Consider the following 21,569-nt stretch of genomic DNA (forward strand, 5'->3'; position numbering starts at 1 on the left):
AGTGATCAGAGTGGGAAATGGGAGGGAAACACAGCTGGGATTAACTAGCCAGAACGAGACAAAGGAAGCAAAACTAGATACATTGACATGAGACGAGGGACCGCCAAAATAAAACAGGTATAACAAAGATGTGGACTTGACACTGAGACAGAGAGACATGGCTGACCGGGAAGACAGAGGGAACACGAGGACGAGTGTGACAAGACGAGGAACACGAGACAGCCTAATGACAGAAACCAAAACCATAGGACTAAAAATATAACACAGCAGAACCAAAACCCACGAATTACAATAATTAAAGAATATAACTAAAGCACACAAACACTGAGTCACAGGCCACAGGTGACACTTGGCTTGTTTTCTTTTTTCTTTGTTTCTCTTCACTGTGGCAGAAGTTAATGATAATTAAATGCAAAGTGGTGTATAAATACATGGTGAGTGAAGAAGGAAGGCACAATGTATCATGGGAAGCCCCTAGGAGCCTAGGCCTAGTGCAGCATAATTAAAGAAGGGTCACCTGATACAGCCCCAACTACAACCTTCATGAGAAAGGAAAGTTTTAAGCTTTATCTAAGTAGAAAACCTGCTTTTCTCCTGAATCCAAACTGAAAGCTGAGGGTTCTGCCTCCCATTCTACTTTTAATGCCCTAGGAACTAAAAGAAATCCCACAGTCTAAGCGCAAAGTGCTCCTTTGAGATGATATAGTACTTTGAGCCAGGGAGCCGATCCTCTTCATTGGGCATAGATCCTAGAAGGAACCTTCAGTGGATTCTGCACATTCCCAGTCACCAGAGCCTTCAGTGGGTCCTGCACAGGCTGAACATGAGCAGCCAGAAGCTGAGCCAGAGGGTCCCATGTTGTCTGAGCCAGATGGCTGCTACTTTCAAAACTAGCAGATTGTTGTGCTTCACCATCAGTTGCTTTAAATTCAGCTACCAGCTCGGCTTTCCCTCAGCCGTTAGTCTCCCGGCCTTTCTCCTTGTCTTCGGCCTCCTCCCAAGCATTGCTGGCCTCCTGTTGGGCCACCAGATGGCCTCTGCCGTAGCTGCTGCTTCCCTGTCTTGCCTCACCATCGCTGGCCAAGTCATCTCTGGTAGTCCACCGTCTTCATTGCTGGGCTCCTGTTCTGTCTTCTTATGGACAGCCTGCTCTCAAGACTCCTGAGGGTTTCATTTGTTCTCCAGAGGGGCTTCAACTTGTCTTCTTCTGGCCTCTTTCCCAAGTCTCTGTCTTCATTGCCGGCCCTGTGTTGAGCCTCCGGATATTCCACCTGTCATGCTTCATCTCAATACCAGACCCAGTAATCCACATTGCTTATCTTTTTAGTCCTGTTGAAAATCTGCAGTCTCACCACTGATTAACATTTAAGTCGATTTAACTCTTACTCCGTTTAACTGACACAGACTGTTTACTTACATATTGTTCATAGCATAAGCACACACATTTACTATACACTACACATATTAAATTGTCTGTCTCATTATTACAGTTAATAAAACTAAAGCTAACACTACTGTTGGTATGCAGAAAAACATTGTTCACTGAAATTAAAATTAAACTGGACTCTTGAATAAGACTAAACCAAATCATATTGTGCGTTCAACTAAAACCAAACTAAACAATAATTAGGAGATGTCCTTGGGTTGAGTCTCTGTCAGTGTGGTCAGGATTGTCACCTCAGCAATGGGAGGCTTTGTGTAGCAACTCAAACTGAAGCTAATTCAGTTCAGTTGTGTTTATATAGCAACAGTCACCTCGAGGCGCTTTATCTTGTGACATAATGCTACAATAATGAATAAAAATAATCAAACCAAACTGAAACTAACATTTTTTAAAAACTAAATTGAATTAAAAATTGAAATTTAAAATGCGATAAACTGTGAAGTTTTAATAATTCTGATCACTGTTGGCCCCACAGAGACCGCCTGCTGCCCCAGTGGCTCCCCCTGCTCGTGGAATGTCCAGTGATCCTGCAGATGTATGAGGACACAGCAATGCTCAGAGACCCTTCCACTCTCAATACCCTTATAAGCGTCCTTGAGACACTGCACGACTTCTCCATCACACTGGAAGCCTCACTGGTCAAAGGCATCAACCTTTAGCTCCACAGGACTCTGGTTAATTTTCTGTCCTCCTCTTCAGTTCACTCTGTCCGTCTAACTGTTAGCTCCTTGGCCTTGTGATTAGATGGATGATAAGGTTTGGAGGACATTAAATTGAAAGGACAATTTGGAAACCAAAGCAATAAGTTCCACATGTTCTCATGTTGCTTGATTCTTCATGAGAGACGTTAAAATTTGTGGGTGACCCATGAGCTTGCATGCAGTATTTCCACTCTTCCTGTGAATTTCAAAGACTATTTAAACAAAAGGTCAGACCAAGGATCTGTAGTTTTTTACTTGATGAACTAATGCTGTTCATCACAGTGCACAGGTTTCTGCAGACATATCAGCTTTTAGAAGCACTTCCTGCCTTCCATGTATTTGTTATTTCAGTACACTTGGAAAATGACTGTTTGGCTTCCTGCTCACATTAAACTCAAGCTGCAAGTCAAAAATCTGTTCCAAAAAGACTTTTGCAAAGCAGTTATTCACTGTCATGTTTGAGGGAACTACTTTTTTATATTCCCAAAAACTGTTCATCTGGACGTAGCGGTGGCCAAGCGTACGACTGAAGAAGTCACTTGGATGAGTGACGAAACGTCCAGATGAACAGAATCCACTTTTTGGGATTTCCTTACCTTGATGATTGAGCATGAAAATACTTTCTATATTGTTTTTGCTTTAAGGTCTTTTCTAGGCTGCAGGATTGTCGTTGCTGATATGAATCACAGCATCTTTCTGCCTTATTGATTCTCTTAGTGTACTGAAATATGGCTGCTTGGAAGAAAAACAAAAAATTGAGTGCATGCTGAAATGACAGCATAGAGACATAGCTGTAGCAGCAGACATGTAACAGCTGTGTGTAGCATAGCCCCCTTCAGTTGGTACGAGTAGATCCATTATCTTACCTGTAACTGTTGGTTATAGTAGCATCAACCCAACTGTTGTTAGCGTGAGCAACAATGCTTTTGTGCACGGAAAGAGTACGATGCCATGAAGAGACTGAGCTGAGGGATCACTGACACAATGACAGACTCAGTGTTAAGAGTTTAACCTGTGGCTAACATTCCTACCTACATTATACATCTATGTCTCACTTCACAGATGTGCGCATGTAAGATCAGGTTTTAAGGCTGTGTGCCTTACAAACACAATTACACCATCTGCCTACACACAAATTCATGTAGGATTTCTTGCCAGTTTGCCAGTTTCAACAACTAAATAACAGCTAAACTGTAACACACAGGCTCATCTAAGAATGAAAAATGAATTTCAGCTGATTTATGCCTTTTCCTTGAAACCAGCGTGTGTGGGCCAAAAGTGTGAACTCCTACACTATGGAGATACCTGACACATTAACAATATACGACAGAAATTAATTCAAGTATAACATTAATGAATTAAAGTCCTGGCAGTTATTAAACTTTTCCACAAAACAACAAAACGGTTCTTTCAAAAACAATAATCAGTATACACAGTTCAGCTTTTTACTGCATTCATATCAAACATCAGGAATAAGCTGAAATTTTAGAACGTTTACTTCACAAAATGACGTTTCTATAAACAAGACTGAGTGTAATAGCACCCATTTGTCACCAATTAGCATAGGAAGCGAGAAGTAGCAGGTTTATGGTCTTAACAACTTTCATGCTTGTGTGTGTGTCATGATTCCCGTAAAGTCCCACTTCAAGCCAGTCACAGGTTACGTTTTTAGTCCCTGTGTAACAGCCGCAGTAGCACTGGCTGTTTATACACTGTTTAAAATCTAGATTTTATTTTTTGTAATAAAGCAAACTAGCCTATGCTAAGCTAAATGTTCTTTAATTGTTTAAAGGGGTTTTTATGTAAACTGCAGACTTGGCATAAATGGATGAATTTCACAATTAGAATTGTTAACCTTGTTTTCTGTGGTCCATAAATGTGTCATGAAGGGACGCGCCATATTTGTGTTTCACCTCCTCTAAATGCGCTCAAAATGTAAATATGTTTGGCAGCAGAGAGTAAAATGTTTGGAAATGTGTATCTTGGGCAGATGTCCTATCTTTGAACTTTTGCAGCATTAGCAGTTTTGTGTTGCCTGTTGCTAAATGGATACTTTCAGGTGTACATATTGTCAACGCACGCTGTCATTTAAGCTGTATTCATGTGGCACTCTAATGGATTACAAATAGCAGGGGAGTTTATCTGCTTTGTTACGACAAAATGTGGACACGGTTGCATTTCTGCTGTTTCCAGAACGGAGTATGTGATGGGCAACACATCCTGCCTTCCTGTGTTTTTAATTTATATTGACTTTGACTGGCTGACAGCAGCACTGGTGTTTTATGGTGGACAAACCTGTGGAGTAAGTCGATGCGTCCTAAGCACCTTTAAAGTAACCACTATTTCTCCTTCATGTGCCCCTGCTGATTAACCTGTGGGACTATTGACAGCTCCAAAGCACAGACATGGATTCCTCCACCTCTTCCTGGACGTCTTTATGTACGGACTATTTTTCTGGCAGCACCAGAAACGACGTGTGGAAGATGACCATCCACCCTAGTAGTCACACTTCATGCCAGCGTTGGGACTGACTGCTCTCTACTGATATTTATTGTTCCTCAATAAAACACCGAAGTCTAAGATGTGTGTGTGTGACATGTATAATTTTGAAATATAATAATATTATAAAATAAAATATATTTCATGCCAGGAAGTCACCACTTTTAGACTCAGTTGCTTGCTAATCTTGAGCAAAGTTTTAGTAGAGGTTACACTGGCTGTTGCTTATTTTGTTTTGCATGTGTATTGCTTATTGGTTAAATAAAGTATTTATCTCATGTCAGTCAAAAATGTTGCTACAAATACTCTTTGTAACAGCTGAAATTCTAATCTTGTTATCCTGTTGTAACTAATGAATTTCTCCTTTGGAGGAGTAGAGTTTTTCTTTTCAGTTTCACAGATAGTTATATAACACATGCAGTGCTTTACCTGCTTGCAAGAGAGAGACTCATTAGAGATCATGTTTAAAAATTCTAATTTTATTTGTCACACACACAGTCATACACAGTACGATATGCAGTGAAATGCTTACACAACTGCTCGTGACCTAAAGAAAAAAAGAAAAGGCTATGAATAGGATAGGAAATAAATCCATCCATCCATCCATCTTCATCCGCTTTGTCCGGGGCCGGGTCGCGGGGGCAGCAGCCTAAGCAAAGAGGCCCAGACCTCCCTCTCCCCAGCCACCTCCTCCAGCTTATCCGGGGGAATACCAAGGCGTTCCCAGGCCAGCCGAGACATATAATCTCTCCAGCGTGTCCTGGGTCTGCCCCGGGGCCTCCTCCCGGTGGGACATGCCTGGAACACCTCACCCAGGAGGCGCCCAGGGGGCATCCTTGTCAGATGCCCGAACCACCTCAGCTGGCTCCTTTCGATGTGGAGCAGCAGCTGCTCTACTCTGAGCCCCTCCCGGATGGCCGACCTTCTCACCCTATCTCTAAGGGAGAGGCCAGCCACCCTTGGGAGGAAGCTCATTTCTGCCGCTTGTATCCGCGATCTCGTTCTTTCGGTCACTACCCACAGCTCGTGGCCATAGGTGAGGGTAGGGACGTAGATCGACCGGTAAATTGAGAGCTTCGCTTTTACACTCAGCTCCCTCTTCACCACGACGGACCGGTGCAGCGTCTGCATTACTGCAGCTGCAGCCCCAATCCGTCTGTCGATCTCCGGCTCCCTTCTCCCATCACTCGCGAACAAGACCCCGAGATACTTGAACTCCTCCACTTGTGGCAGGAACTCATCCCCGACCCGGAGTGGGCACTCCACCCTTTTCCGGCTGAGAACCATGGCCTCAGATTTGGAGGTGCTGATCCTCATTCCCGCTGCTTCACACTCGGCTGCGAACCGTTCCAGTGCGAGCTGGAGGCCCTCACCCGATGAAGCCAACAGAACCACATCATCTGCAAAAATCAGAGATGAGATTCTGAGGCCACCAAAGCGAAAGCCCTCCGCCACTTGGCTGCGCCTAGAAATCCTGTCCATAAAAATTATGAACAGAACCGGAGACATAAATATGAAAATTAAAAAGGGTAAATTTAACTAGGATGGAATAAAATAAAATATAAAACTGAAATAACTGTACAACACAAATTAGAATGAAGGGTAAATTTAACTGGGAAAGAAGATAAAATATATAAGTTAAAGTTGAAAATAAAATAACTGTACAACAAAATACACAATACACAGTATAGAAATATTTAAGAATGTATGAAGAAATACAAATATAAATATACAATAACAGCAGCTGTACAAGTATTAAATGGAAATGAAGAAATAGAAGATTTTTAGGCCAAAGTGCAATAAACTCAGAGTTCTCAGAATTTAAAAGTAGCAAGTTATGGATGCCTGTAGTTAAACTAGTTGATTTGTGTCATCTGGATGTGTGTATCACCTCCATAGAAAAAAACATATTCAATTCAATTTTATTTATATAGCGCCAAATCACAACAAAAGTCGCCTGAAGGCGCTTCATACATACAGAGAAAAACCCAACAATCATATGACCCCCTATGAACAAGCACTTTGGCGACAGTGGGAAGGAAAAACTCCCTTTTAACAGGAAGAAACCTCCGGCAGAACCAGGCTCAGGGAGGGGCGGGGCCATCTGCTGTGATTGGTTGGGGGGAGAGAAGGAAGACAGGATAAAGACATGCTGTGGAAGAGAGACAGAGGTTAATAACAGATATGATTCAATGCAGAGAGGTCTGTTAACACATAGTGAGTGAGAAAGGTGACTGGAAAGGAAAAACTCAATGCATCATGGGAATCCCCCGGCAGCCTACGTCTATTGCAGCATAACTAAGGGAGGATTCAGGGTCACCTGGTCCAGCCCTAACTATATGCTTTAGCAAAAAGGAAAGTTTGAAGCCTAATCTTGAAAGTAGAGATAGTGTCTGTCTCCTGAATCCAAACTGGAAGCTGGTTCCACAGAAGAGGGACCTGAAAACTGAAGGCTCTGCCTCCCATTCTACTTTTAAATACTCTAGGAACAACAAGTAAGCCTGCAGAGCGAGAGCGAAGTGCTCTAATAGGGTGATATGGTACTACAAGGTCATTAAGATAAGATGGGGCCTGATTATTTAAGACCTTGTATGTGAGGAGCAGGATTTTGAATTCTGGATTTAACAGGAAGCCAATGAAGGGAAACCAATACAGGAGAAATCTGCTCTCTCTTTCTAGTCCCTGTCAGGACTGTTGCTGCAGCATTTTGGATTAGCTGAAGGCTTTTCAGGGAGTTTTTAGGACTTCCTGATAATAATGAATTACAGTCGTCCAGTTTGAAAGTAATAAATGCATGAACTAGTGTTTCAGCGTCACTCTGAGACAGGATATTTCTAATTTTAGAGATGTTGCGCAAATGGAAGAACGCAGTCTTACATATTTGTTTAATATGTGCTTTGAAGGACATGTCCTGGTCAAAAATGACTCCAAGGTTCCTCACAGTGTTACTGGAGGCCAAGGTAATGCCATCCAGAGTAAGAATCTGCTTAGATACCATATTTCTAAGCCGAGTACAATAACCTCAGTTTTATCTGAATTAAGAAGCACAAAGTTAGCGGCCATCCAGGTCTTTATGTCTTTAAGACATTCCTGCAGTTTAACTCATTGGTGTGTGTTATCTGGCTTCATGGACAGATAGAGCTGGGTGTCATCAGCATAGCAGTGTAAATGTATGCTATATCTTCTAATGATGCTGCCTAAGGGAAGCATGTATAATGTAAACAGAATCGGTCCTAGCACTGAACCCTGTGGAACTCCATAATTAACTTCAGTGTGTGAAGAGGACTCTCCATTTACATGCACAAACTGGAGTCTATTAGATAGATATGATACAAACCACTGCAGCACAGTACCTGTAATACCTACAGCATGTTCTAATCGCTCTAATAGGATATTATGGTCGACAGTATCGAACGCTGCACTGAGGTCTAGCAGGACAAGCACAGAGATGAGTCCACTGTCAGAGGCCATAAGAAGATCATTTGTAACCTTCACTAAAGCTGTTTCTGTGCTGTGATGAGATCTGAAACCTGACTGAAACTCTTCAAATAAACCTCTGCAGATGATCTGTTAGCTGTTTGACAACTACTCTTTCAAGGATGTTTGATATGAAAGGAAGGTTGGAGATTGGCCTATAATTAGCTAAGACTGCTGGGTCTAGAGATGCTTTTTGAGTAAAGGTTTAACTACAGCCAGCTTGAAGGCCTGTGGTACATAGCTGATTATTAGAGATAGGTTGATCATATTTAAGATCGAAGCATTAATTAATGGCAGGACTTCTTTGAGCAGTTTTGTAGGAATGGGGTCTAAAAGACACGTTGATGGTTTGGAGGAAGTAATTATTGAAGTTAACTCAGAAAGATCAATTGGAGAAAAAGAGTCTAACTTAACATCAATGGTACTAAGAGTAGCTGTAGATAATATTACATCTGTGGGATGATTATTGGTAATTTTTTCTCTAATGATAAGAATTTTATTTGTGAAGAAGTTCATGAAGTCATTACTAGTTAACGTTAAAGGGATGGTTGGCTCAACAGAGCTCTGACTGTTTGTCAGCCTGGCTACAGAGCTGAAGAGAAACCTGGGGTTGTTCTTATTTTCTTCAATCAGTGATGAATAGTAAGATGTTCTGGCTTTGTGGAGGGCTTTCTTATAAAGCAGCAAACTATTTCTCCAGGCTAAATGATGATCCTCTAGATTTGTGACACGCCATTTCCTCTCCAGATTACGAGTCATCTGCTTTAGGCTACGTGTTTGAGAATTATACCACGGAGTCAGGTACTTCTGATTAGAGACCTTAGTTTTCACTGGAGCTACAGTATCCAGAGTCGTACGTAGTGAGGAGGTAAAATTATTAACAAGATAATCGAACTCTGTTGGGGTAGTGTTCAGATAGCTGCTCTGCTCTGTGTTGGTACAGGGCATTGAAGATGATAACAGTGGGTGGATTATATTCTTAAACTTAGTTACAGCGCTTTCAGAAAGACATCTACTTTGATAAAGTCTACTCTCCACCGCTGTGTAATCAATTATTGTAAATGTAAATGTTATCAGGAAATGATCAGACAGGAGAGGGTTTTCAGGAAACACTGTTAAATGTTCAGTTTCTATGCCATATGTTAAAACAAGATCTAGAGTGTGATTAAAGTGGTGGGTGGGTTCTTTTACATTTTGAGAGAAGCCAATTGAGTCTAATAACAGATTAAATGCCATGTTGAGGCTGTCATTTTTAGCATCTACATGGATGTTAAAATCACCCACAATAATTATTTTATCTGAGCTCAGAACTAAATTAGATATAAAGTCTGAGAAATCAGACAGAAACTCTGTGTAAGGCCCAGGTGGACGATAGATGATAACAAGTAAGACTGGTTTCTGAGTTTTACAGCTGGGGTGGACGAGGCTAAGCATCAGGCTTTCAAATGAATTAAAAGTCTGTCTGGGTCTTTGGTTGATTAATAGGCTGGTGTGAAAAATTGCTGCCACACCGCCCCCTCGGCCTGTGCTTCGGGGTTTCTGGTAGTTAGAATGACTCGGGGGTGTTGATTCATTTAAACTAACATAATCATCCTGCTGCAACCAGGTTTCTGTAAGGCAGAGTAAACGATTTGTTGATCAATTATTAAGTCATGTACTAACAGAGACTTGGAGAGAGACCTAATATTTAATAATCCACATTTCACTGTTTTACTCTTCGGTTCAGATGTGGATACTGTATTGTCTCTAGCTTCACATGTCTGAGAACAGAATCACCAATTACCAGAGTTTGACCCCCGGCGGGTGTGTCGCCGAGTGGGGAAAAACGGTTAGACACATGAACAGGTTGGTGGTGTACCTGGGGCTTCTGTTTAGGACTATGCTTCCTCCTCACCGTCACCCAGCCGCCCTCTTTCCCCAGCTGCTTGGGATCTGCCGGGGAACAGCCAGCGGGGCCTACGCCATCTTCGGCTGCACCAGCTACAGGGGCCTGGCTAGCTACGGGTGAATGAAGGGTGCGAAGCAGAGTCTCCAATTCAGTAATCCTGGCCTCCAGAGCTGCAAATATACTACATATTCTTTTCATTGTTTTGTGTAAGGGAAACTCTGATCATGTGAAAAGCATTGGTCCCAGCATAAAACTAAGTTAAATTCCATAACCAACTTTTTGTGTCATCGAGTTCCTGTCTGTCTACATCTCAGGATTTCTTTCTGGTATCTAACAGCAGAGGGGGTACTTTTTGGCAAACTGTCCCCATTACCAAACTGATTATACTGGATGATGTTGCTGGCTGCACAATGTTGACTCCTCAGACTCATTTAAGTAAAATGCTAATTTATGCTTCTTAACTGGACAGATTGGTACCCTCCAAGTTTAGCCGACTTGTTTGGGAAGTGTACTTCACGTGGAGCTCTATATCACCACCTGTTTGAGAGAATAAGCGTCACTGGTTACAACCACTCACCAGTGGCTTTATGTTTAATGACGCACTTAATACTCATGTGCGGAATGGTTCTTATAGAGCATTTTTGTATGTACTTGAGTAGGGCTTTTTGAAGTTTTGTGAAGACATTTCACCTCATCCAGGAGGCTTCTTCAGCTGTGAACTGGCTCTTAAACAAACCTGCTTAAGTAATGTAACCCAAGAGTGTTTTTGGTTTTTTTAGTTTTTTTTTTTTTTTTTTTTTTTTTAAACTTAAATAATAAAAACACAAAAACCACTACACTTCACTGCTCATCTTTTATTTCAGCAAGAGACCTTTTATACCTTCACAGTAGACAGTGCTACAATTTTGCCTTTAGTGTTTGACACCACACCCACCACCAAGAACAATCCTTTCCTCAGTAAGAATGAATGGATAGGAGCACAGCATCAAGCAAAGTGCTGCAAATACAGTTTGTCAATTCACCTGATATGTTGAACTAAATGAATGACTTGAGGTTAACATCTGGTCAATGCAAACATTCATTGAACAAAAAGGCACAAAATGATTCCATTTTTGCAGGTGCCGCTTTACAGCAGACGGTGTAACTGTATCAGTCAAAGTGGGAGTTCATCACAATGGTTTTTATTTGGTCTGCCTGGTTTGTCAATTGGTAACAGACCCCATTTGAAAACAGGTAAGTTGTGTAAGTGGTCAAAGTGTATAATCTATACTCTCACCCATGTTGTGAACAAGTTTTATGCATTAGCATGCAGCCTGACCACTATACTCAAACGTCAGTGCAGTCACCATTCAATGCAAAGCAAACAGTCCACACACTGGAAGAAGAGTCCCATCAGGCTGACTGCTACTCAATCCTGGTACAGCAGAAACCCAGAGAAGGTGCTGTACTTCCAAGTGCTGCCATAGATGGCTCCACGATGCAACCTGAGCCACACCTGGTCTCCTTGGAAAAGCGGCAAAATGGCGTGGTTGCTGGCCGTTTCATGGTCTGGGGCTCCATCGTTGGCGTATGCCGACACCATCACCTCCTCGTTGCGCATGAGGTTAATGTAGAGTGGCACATTGATGGCAAGCTTCAGGATGTGGAAGATAAAGACATAGGTTCCATTCACAGGGCAGGTAAAGCGGCCAATGTGGGTATCGTACATCTCCCCTAGGTTGCTATGGAGCTGGTCAAATACAATCGGCTGGTCGAGATTTCCTGGAGCGAAGTTGGCAGTGCGAGAGGCAGTGAAGGCCACTCGCAGAGGCTGGGAGAGTGGGTAGAGCTGCATAGGCAGCAAGGCGGTGTGGTGGTGTCCATGTGGAGTGAGTGGGACCTCCACAGTGGAAACAGACAGGGAATCCCCATGACCCGAGTCCACAATTGTGAACGCTCCCTCCCTGTCTGGGCTGCTCACCTGAGAAGAATCACTCCAGGCTGCTGTGGAGTTGAGATGACACAGAATGCCATGTTGATTATTTTTAACTGCAGGAAGAAAACATCAAATCCCAAATTTCAGAATTTGGCTGTGGAAATATGTTGGTGGCACCAAACTTAAAATCAAAAATGGAAGTGGAAGCTGTAGCAGAAAAGACAATGGTTCCTACCACTGTTGTTATGTCTCCCTGCTCGCCTGTAGTTGTGCTGGTACCCCGAGTCCTGAGAAAAAGGCCACAGAAGCACAACAGTGACTTTTACACAGAAGGAAACAAGGACAGAAGATGCGCTTGGTATAAAATCTAAGTTGAAAAATAAAAATTCTGTAAAATGGAAAATTTTGCATCTTCATTCAAGTTGCAGAGTCATCTCTGTGGTCATCTCTTTTCAGTTGATTTTCATGGAATGGGCCCTCTATACTTCCTGCTTTGAATCTAAATTGTGAGCAGCTGTCTGACACAAACTGGAATTTTATATTTTGTTATTACCTTTAAAAAATGATTTTATATAAAAGTCAGGCATTGTTCAAAGCTTTTGGTGAGTGCTGATGATTACTTGTTATGGCAACCAACACAGTCAACATATCCCACAACTGTTTGCGATTGTGCAGCCTACTTTGTATAAGCAAATACACTTCTACACACCGCTTCTGATGATCTACTTGATTATGAATTTTAAAGCTGCAAACTTCCTCAAAACAGATTGTGCTTACAGAAAAACTGCCCCCATATAGAAACAAAACGTGTTCCCTTTCCACATGAACAGACTAGTATGAAAACTGCAGGACTTGAATAAGTTGTGCTTTTACTTAGTGAGCAGCTTCACTTCTGTAAATAAATTGATTTGCTTGTCAAGTAGGTTTCCCATCCTTTGCTTGGGTCATTTAATGAAATGCCTTTTTGGTTTATGGCCGTATTTAATCCATATTTGTGCTGGGATTATAAAATGTTAAAAGATAGGTTGACTTACTCTAGCTGCATAGAGGAGGGGACCAGAGTCCCTGAGATGAGTTGGAGAGATGTAGGATCCTCCTGTAATCAGAAACTAGTTTAAGAAAACCTCAGTTTAAATTGTGCCAGTTCACAAAAAGATGCTTGATGAGAAGGTCATAACCCCACAATATTAAGGAAAACTTCACACATAAAAACACTGGTTGTAGGGAAGAAGAACTCCCTTTGAACAGGACGAGCCCTTCTGCACAGAGGCACAGCCACAGCTTGGGGTGGGGTGAGGAAACGCACAACAACAAAAAACCACCACAAACAAACCAAAAACGAAACAAAAAACAAAACAAAAAAAAAAAAAAACAAGACCAATACCTCGTTGCCACCCAGAGGAGCGAAAGGTTTGAGCCAGTGCCTTGCCACCACGTGCCATACCTCTCACAGAGCCTCTGGTGTAGTATGATTGGCTGGGTCGAGTCACACCACCCGACTGGCTTGGAGACTGAAAGATCTGTCCACCATGACCCACCGAGTAATCCGACTGGTACACTAGAGAAAATGCATCTCGATGATGACGACCGGTCTAGCAGTGACGACACAAAGCCAAGAATGCAAAACTCAACATACCTGGCTGTGCCTCCTCCTCTGAGAGGGCAAACTCGGGTGGTGTCTGGGTGCTGGCAGTGGTGTATCTGGGCTCAGTGAAAACAGAATCTGGTTTATAGGTCACCTCCCCCGTCTGAGTTAAGGAGGTGCTCACTTTAAAGACCTACAGAAAGCAGAAAAAACACAACCAACAAAAACCTCGAGGAGCTGGTTTTTTTTGGAAGTCACAAAACAGACATTGAGAAAATGTAGGCTAATGAGCTTGTTTAGCATTCATACATCCATAAGCTGTATGGGTGTTTAATAGTTTGTGGTACTAACTATTAAAATATTAGAATCTTACTTTCCAGAACTGAACCACAAAAATATTTTAGATGAGATGTCAATTTTAAATATGATGGTTCATGCACATGGTTCTCAAAAATTACCCATCTTAAGACTTCCACCAACTTTAAGTTTGTGAACACCCAGAGACTACAGCTGGAACAGCAACACATGTTCAGACACCCAGTAAAATGGAGATATAATACCCACTAACAGCCTTTGACCCATTTGCTGACACCACAAGATCTTTAATCAGAATCTCTTATCCTGAGCTGCACCATGTGTGAGAAGTCTCAGCTCTATTTCTTGCGTACAGTGAGATCTTATCTCACCTCATTTCTTTTTATATCAACACCGTCTGAATCGCATCTCAGAGAGGAGCTACAGCCCTGCACTTTGACTTTAGCCACCAATGATCAAAGTCTGAATGATACTTTGATGAAACTTACTGACTGGATGTTCTGAAACTGTGCAGAGGTCAGAGATCGCCTGGTGGGCGGTGTAGAGAAAGTCTGTCCCTGAGGGGGGGTGGAAGTGCAGGATGTTACCCCATTACAGGGCGACTGCTTCCCTGAATCTGTTACTGGTGTCTGGGAAGGTTAAAAGAAACAAAATAAAGTATTCTGGCAACACTTCACAGAAGAAGTTCTCCGATGGTGGCTAAACTAATCTACCATAGGACAGCTCTTCTCCTCCAGATTGCTGGAGGCAGTCGACTCCCGGCGAAACAGTGGCGGTGAAGGAAAAATCTCTTTTTCAGCCAACTGGAGAGACTCCTAGATTGACAACAAAGCTTAAGAGAGGCACACAGAATGCAGAGTATAACTTTATATTGAAACGAATGGCTCCTTACATGAGGTAGGGCCTTTGGGGAAAGTTCTATGTCACAGGTCTCCAGGCTCCGATTTCCATTGGTCAGACTGACTCTGCGCTCTGTAAGCCTGGTGGGCAGTGGAGTGGACTGAATATAGGAAAGGTGGATATGTCACAACTAAAAACTGTTCTCATTTTTAGTCACACCTGCTTTGTTAAAAAGGAAAAGAGCTCCTTACATGCATCGCTTTGGGTAGGACATCAATTGGGCTTCTCAAACCTGCTTTAGCTGTTTAGGTGAGATGGAAAACAAAACAAAAAATATTAGGAAATTTATTCAAAAAAAATCTAAGCAATATTTCTTTTGTATGACTAAAAGACCGACAAACTGCTAAAACACAAATCACATTTGCATATACTGCTAGTACATTTATAGGCCACACCCAAGCCTGCAAGCGCTTTCCTGAATATTACGTTTAGAATAGATTTAAATGTCTTTTTTTTGTGTATTTCACAGTTCTGTCTTAATCCTACATCTCCCTATAGCAGCTCAACCCCTTCATAGGAGCATTGCGACGCTAAATGATGAACACATTTTTATTGAGTACTCAAATGGCTTTTTAGTCACACTGAATCGGGGGAATTTGAGGTTCAGCATCGAGCCCTAGGATGGACGTGGAGACTAGATGAGCTGGGAAGTCAAACCACTGATCCAAGTAGAATGCAACCTGCTATACCCCCTGAGCCACGCTGACAATCACCTGTACACCTGGTAAGGTCCAGCACACTCGAAAAGCCTCCCATCAGTGATGTTTCCAACACCAGTCAAGTTCATCCATCTCAACCCTGACAAAACAGAATTCATGTAGTCATCCTTTAAACTCTCCCAGTGAGTTTATTACTACACCGGCCCCTCTCACCAGTGACACCAGATCATCAGCCACCAAGACTCTTCCCATCCAGGTTTGCTTCTTTCAATTTAGATTGTTTTATTTTTTAAATTAAACAAAACTATATTGGATCTTTTGTACACAATCTAGATAAGGTTGGTGTAATTATACCAGACTAAGATGACTCCATCCTAACCACCATCTATTCAACATTCTGCCCTCTAAAAAAACAAAACAAAGTTCAGATCCATCAGGTGCAAAACCAACAGACCAAAGAACAGCTTCTACCCGTGGGCTGTGAGAACCATAAATGCAAAGTGAGCAGACCTCTCTCATACCATCACTTTGCCGCTGCTATTCATTCCAGTCCCTGTGCAATATTTCAGCAGATGTGCAACTTCCATCCCTATCCTTCGTGACCAAAGCCCCCACAATGCTTCCTGGAAGACAAACATTGTGTAGTGTTCTTATATTTTTTTAACTTTTGTGGTCTTGCTACCTTATTTCGCTGTGCGAGCAACCCTACGATGACAATAAAAGTTCTAATTTTTCTCTTTAAGTACCCAGTCCTTCCAAATTGATCTTTATATTGCATCATGAGAACTATTAATCACTGCTGCATTAGCAAGCTTTACAATGATCCCAAACACACGGCCAATGCAGCAAAAACATACCTTTACCATTAAAGAGTACTTTGGTTGGATCTCTTAGTTTTCAGAGTTCAAAGCTGTGCTGGTCAATGCTTGTTGGTGGCACCTTCGCCTAGATAAGGACAAAAGGACCTCCTTCCATTGAACGTAAGCTCTGTTGACCTTTGATAAGCTTCTTTTAAAAAGGTAAGGCCCACCTGTGCAGTTTCTTTCATCTATGCCATTTTAATTGTTGCATTTTATATGATAAAGCACTTTGTGACACCTGAGAATAACAGACCTTGTTAATTTTTTTCTCAATTTACCCAGAATGGAGGGAGATCCAGAAGGCTGTCTCTTCAGTCGGAGCTGGTCATTTGTAGGCGAGCTCTCACCATCTAGGAGAGAGTCCTGAACAGGACAGCATTAAAAAAAAAAAAAAAAAAAAAACAGAGCAATAAACCTTCAGTCACTGGCAAAGCTGAAAACAACAATAGTACCACTAGTTACACACAGAAAGTTGCAAACCAAAGTCCACCTGCATAAAACTGAAGGAGCCATGGATCTTTGTCATGAGCTCCTCGAGGTGTTGTCTTCTCAGGATGGGATCTTTAGGTAAGGCAGATGCAGAACTGAAAACTTCCACAGGTATATCCATGCCAACTACCTGTCAGGAATTACAAGGGGCTCATTTGTACACCTAAAAATATTTACAGAGCATCAATGTGCGTGTCTGGTGAAGATCAGCTGTTCAACTCACCAACTTTGAATTTTGCTCCTGTTTGGCCTTCTTCTCCTTCCTCTGGGAAGAATAGGATTTGAATCACCTGAGCTTTTGAGCCAATACTGGCAGATCAGTTCTTGTAATTTAAGATCAACTGACTACTTTCAATAAGTGCGCTCACCCCAGAGAATTACAGTACATCTGCAGCCCTTCCTTATAATAGCGAGTCTTTGCTGTCCCCTCCCCCGAAGTAATGCAGTCACTGGAATGTTACCTTTGCTAAACTACAGCATTAATGTTTCGTTTTATTCGTATCTCTACCTACTGAGCTGTTGTTCACAGACAGCCTGTTCTTCACCATGAGAAGAGGAATGCATAAATCATGTTATACTTCCGTTCGATTCATTCTGATACTAATATAATGAATAGTCGTCATCAAGTCACCCAGTTTTACTCGTCATTGCAGATGACAACTGAAGAGCAAAAATGTTTGACTATATTTTACCAGTTTGCAGTCCGCAGACTGCTTCCTTGTGGTGGATGGAATGACTTTAGGTATTAAAGTGGCAGCTCCTCTCCATGGTTTGAGGACTGCAGTTTGCGGTGATGAAGGTTCCCCTGGGAGCTCCATATCCCAGCAGTCAGGAGGGTCCTGCTCCTTCTCACTCACGTATAGTCTATTGAAAAACTGGCATACAACAGAGCAGTGGGTTGGGAACTGTTTGTATATAAAGCATTGAAATGCAGTCGAAGGAAAGGGTGGGGGAGGGGACCCTAAATGAATATTGGGCTTACCTCCTTTGAAACTTCATTTGATTTTGACTTTAGTATGGCTGACAGGGCAAAGCAGAAAAAGAAATATGGAAGTCAACTTTTTCAGGGAAAATATGGCAGTTACAGAAATACATTTCATGTAGTGATGCCTTTTAAAGCTCAGCTTAAGCAGAAACAGGGCAGGAGTGGGATCACAACACTGTCAAAACTAACCTTGGAGCTGTGCAAGGGCCAGAGAACTGTTAAACAGGAGCCCGAGGTGGGACACCTGATGCCAATACAACTACACAAAAGGAATGTAGATGGCTGCAAGTCGCAGTCTAAACAAGCAAGAAATCAAAGCCAGGAGGGGCCGTAGTCTGAAATCTCTCACCTCCCTCTATACGGTCTTATATTGCAGATCGACTAACTCATTTTTCAGCACATGAAGTTGTTCTTTGCCTGCTACAGGTTCTGGTACTTCTAGCTTACAGAACACAACAAGGACTGCCACGGGCATTTCCAAGACAGTACAGTTTGGGTCAATTCCTGGACAGGAAACTCAGGAAGCACCAAAACAATGTCAAGGACCACCAAAACTAACCTGGTCAACCCGCTGGTAGGAAAGTACAAAATAAAAACCTAAAACACCGATCCTGTAACACATGCAAGGTTTTTCATGGCTGAAAAGTTGCTATTGAAATGTAATTATGGAATCTTACAAGTGTGGCTGGCTGAGCTCAGGACCACCTCTGGAGTCTTGCTTGGAGGAGGTGGAAGACAACTGAAGTACTCGCAATTCAACAGCCTGGTGAGCTCCTCTTTCAACTGTTTAACTGAAAAGGAAAAAGAAGGCAAGTAGTAGGGAAGATATTCTTAGTAAGGTAAATCTATATGCAAGAATATCCATGTATACCCTGAAAGGCTGAAATAAAAGCTGTGGATTAGAGAAAAACAGAAACAAAAACCTCCAAACACCTTCAAGAGGCTGAGGTGGAGGTTTATGAATATTTTGCTGTGTTTTTCTTGCTGTTCTTTGAATTGTAGACATTGCTTTTTGCAGCTGGTTGTAGGGCTTTGTGTCTAATATGTTAGAATTACAGGAGCTCTAGAGATCTTTCCGGTTTTTGCACTCACACGAGGATCCAGCCACCGGCTTGTCTTTTCCCTCCAACAGGTCCATGTAGGCCAGAGCCGCCTGCTCCATTTGCTCTTGTAAACTACAGCGAACAGAAAAGAGATGTCAGTAGCTATATCCTGAAATTCAAGCCACCCTGTGCCTGACATCTACAAAAATTCTATGTCAACACTCAACTTCCACTCAAGAAGGGCAGAAAACTTGGCTCAGAATTTGTGGCCTCCTGAAAATATTGTGACATGACCAATGAGAAGTGAAAGACTTGGGTCAGAAGTTTTAGTCATTTAAGTTGCTACGTCACCTTCAAAGGAGGAAGTTCACCATCTTATGGTCACTCTCACCTCAGTCTGTTATCTCTCTTGACTCTAAGCAAGGTGGTGAGCTGGCTCAGACTATGTAGCTGCTGGCCTGGAACGCATGGTGCCTGATTCTGGCCGGCCAAAAGGTCTCTCCTGACATGCTCCTTTTGCAGGCTAGCAAGGAGGTGCTGGACCTGGAGTACAGTGGCCAGACGTCGCCTCTCTTCCTCCACTATAGCTACTTGCTCCTTCTTCATGGCTTTCCTCTGGGCCTTAATCAGCTGCAGGGGAGGATTAAAGGAGTTTTCAAATTCTATAGCTAGTTGTGAGACTTCTGACTATACAACAGTTTAATTTATATAATGCATGTGAAGACATGAACGTGCATTTATTTACAAAGTACAGTTCAAATGCAGTTTTAGACCAGATCGACATCAAAACAAAAGGAGAGACAAAAACAAAACAAAGAGCACAGGTTACATTTCTAACTGGGTGGGCAGCCTACAGCCCACCAATATCATCAGATTACCAGGTGTAATTTTGGATATGCTTATCTAATGCACCGGAGCCAAACACAGCACAAGCAACCTAATACCCAGGGCATAATAACGCCTCGCCAGGATATAAAGACAAAGTGACCAGACACATTTACATTCTGAGTCAAGCCATCCAGGGTTTTGTGGAGCTCTCGTGCAAAGTCCAAGTTGTGCAGCACCTCCTCATACTTTTCCACAGCCGCCTAAAATGGAAATGGAAAGCTCAAATCACCAGTGCAGGTTCTAGAGACAGAGCTCATTTAAGAAATCACTACTAGCTGGACTCACCATTTGATCTTTGTTTAGAACCTCACCCTGCTTCAGTCTCTTCCTGTAGCCGAGCAGTTTCAGCTGTGGGGACAACACGCGTCACAAACAGCAGGCGCCCACTTTTACAGCACTGTCAGAAACGTACCTTCTTTTTCTCTAGGTTGCGAATTTTGTGTTTGAGGCAGATGAGGCCATCTTCTATGTAGGTTTCATAGCCGTAGTAAGCAGTGGAGATTTCCATGTTGAGCTGCAGCGTGTTCAACCCAGCAGGTGAGCCCATCTTCAGGATACCATCAGTGACCGAGTCCTCTTCTCTTCCTTTTGACTTCTCAGGTGGAAAGGTGATATCCAGGGTAGGTGAAGGAGATAGCTGCACCATAGTGAGCTCCACACTGCTATGAAAAAAAACAAAACATCATCAAAGCTGGAGAGGAAAGATCCTGTTGTTGCTTGCAGTGTTTCAGTAGAAACAGTGGCTGGGTGGACAGAAGAGTTTGGGCAGCCGCCAACCCCGTGACAAAGCATTTATCCCGGCCACTGAGCAGCCGGCTGTCCCTGGATGAATCATGAAAGGAGCAGAAGCAGAAAGCGCAACAACGCGAACAACGTGCGCAAAAAGATGGTTTTTGTACATTTTCATTTGAACTAAACAGCCTTGTTTAAAACATCCACGTGATTCATTTTAGCCTCACTTGTTCTGCTGACTTGTCAGGGATTCATATCAGCAGAATGGGCTTCATTAAACAACATATGAGGAATTACAGCGTTTGGCTCAAGGTTCCTCAGGCTGCAGTCAAATCCCGATTAAAAATCCACGCAAACTTTCCTGCAGATATCGCGTCAAAAGAGCAGACACTTAGCGGATCAGAACTTTGCCTTCATATTGTCGTCATTTCAAATTGTATCACTACAGACGCAGCAGCGTATCATTTCAAACAAACACCCACCTGGTAGCTTGTAAAAATTCCCACAGGAAGTGCCGCCGGACAGCTGCAAGCTCCAAACCAATCCCCCTCTTTTCTAACCGCGATGTTCAGCTGGCAGAGGCCACGCGGGTGTCGGCTCACACCTTTATATACTCTGCCGCTTTACACATGCCCTGCTGGGGCCGAAAGAAACCAGCCACCCCACATCCGGTTCTAGTACCTGTCGGTGACCAGACCGGATTCTCTCTGAAACATCATTACATCACTTTATAACAATATTTCACAAGTGATTTGATGGATGGAAGCATTTTGTGTGTTTTGTTGTTGGTATAAATAAATAATTCAACTGAATCATGAAACGAGTTTACACACTGTTCGTTCATGACATAGTTCTGTTTAAACCACAGACTGTATTTAAAAGATAGAAGTAGTCATCTCTGCATTTAGAAACATCACCTTTACCTTTTCACTCAGGTTATTTGATGTATCTGTTTATTCATTTATGAGCAAAACGTGACCGTATTCGTACAAGAGTGTGGGAGTGCAAGGTTATTAGTTATTAGTTAGCTGTCTCCAAAAACTATTTTTGTCACACAAAAATAGTTAGTGACAAAAAACTAGTTTGTGACAAAAAGCTATTTTTGTCCCACATAGAAACATGCATCATGGCAACTTTTGGAACCAGCCTCAAGTGACCACTGGAAGAACTGCAGTTTTTGGAACTTTCA

The 21,569-nt window shown here is 42.4% G+C and overlaps 2 protein-coding genes across 13 annotated transcripts in view; one reads left to right on the forward strand and one right to left on the reverse strand.

Moving 5' to 3' along the window:
- The window catches only part of LOC101464200 (DENN domain-containing protein 5B), an 81,779-nt gene extending 76,981 nt beyond the window's left edge, over positions 1–4,798 (forward strand). For all 8 annotated transcript variants that reach the window (XM_023154000.3, XM_014410950.4, XM_023153998.3 and 5 more), the window contains one exon: positions 1,920–4,798. In XM_023154000.3, coding sequence (XP_023009768.2) covers positions 1,920–2,103 — 184 coding nt within the window. In that variant the 3' untranslated portion in view covers positions 2,104–4,798. The remainder of the gene's footprint in view (positions 1–1,919) is intronic.
- Positions 4,799–10,848: 6,050 nt separating this feature from the next.
- caprin2 (caprin family member 2) lies at positions 10,849–21,023 on the reverse strand. Of its 5 annotated transcripts, none has more exons than XM_023153997.3 (21): positions 20,863–21,023; positions 20,061–20,307; positions 19,934–19,996; positions 19,762–19,848; positions 19,152–19,390; positions 18,810–18,892; positions 18,395–18,508; positions 17,715–17,752; positions 17,425–17,607; positions 16,956–16,997; positions 16,734–16,862; positions 16,522–16,606; positions 14,916–14,965; positions 14,717–14,824; positions 14,538–14,639; positions 14,313–14,453; positions 13,561–13,702; positions 13,309–13,482; positions 12,959–13,020; positions 12,160–12,211; positions 10,849–12,037 (listed from the first exon to the last, which is right to left on the reverse strand). In XM_023153997.3, the coding sequence occupies exons 2-21, from the start codon at positions 20,292–20,294 to the stop codon at positions 11,418–11,420; spliced, it is 2,748 nt and encodes a 915-aa protein (XP_023009765.2). In that variant the 5' UTR covers positions 20,295–20,307; positions 20,863–21,023; the 3' UTR covers positions 10,849–11,417. The 5 variants fall into 5 exon arrangements, with proteins under 5 accessions (XP_023009765.2, XP_014266433.2, XP_014266432.2 ...); XM_014410947.3 differs by having other exon boundaries at positions 13,369–13,482; positions 20,061–20,310; XM_014410946.3 differs by having other exon boundaries at positions 20,061–20,310.
- Between the last annotated feature and the right edge of the window lie 546 nt (positions 21,024–21,569).

This window comes from Maylandia zebra, linkage group LG17, assembly GCF_041146795.1.
Source record: "Maylandia zebra isolate NMK-2024a linkage group LG17, Mzebra_GT3a, whole genome shotgun sequence".
Taxonomy (NCBI): Eukaryota; Metazoa; Chordata; class Actinopteri; order Cichliformes; family Cichlidae; genus Maylandia; species Maylandia zebra.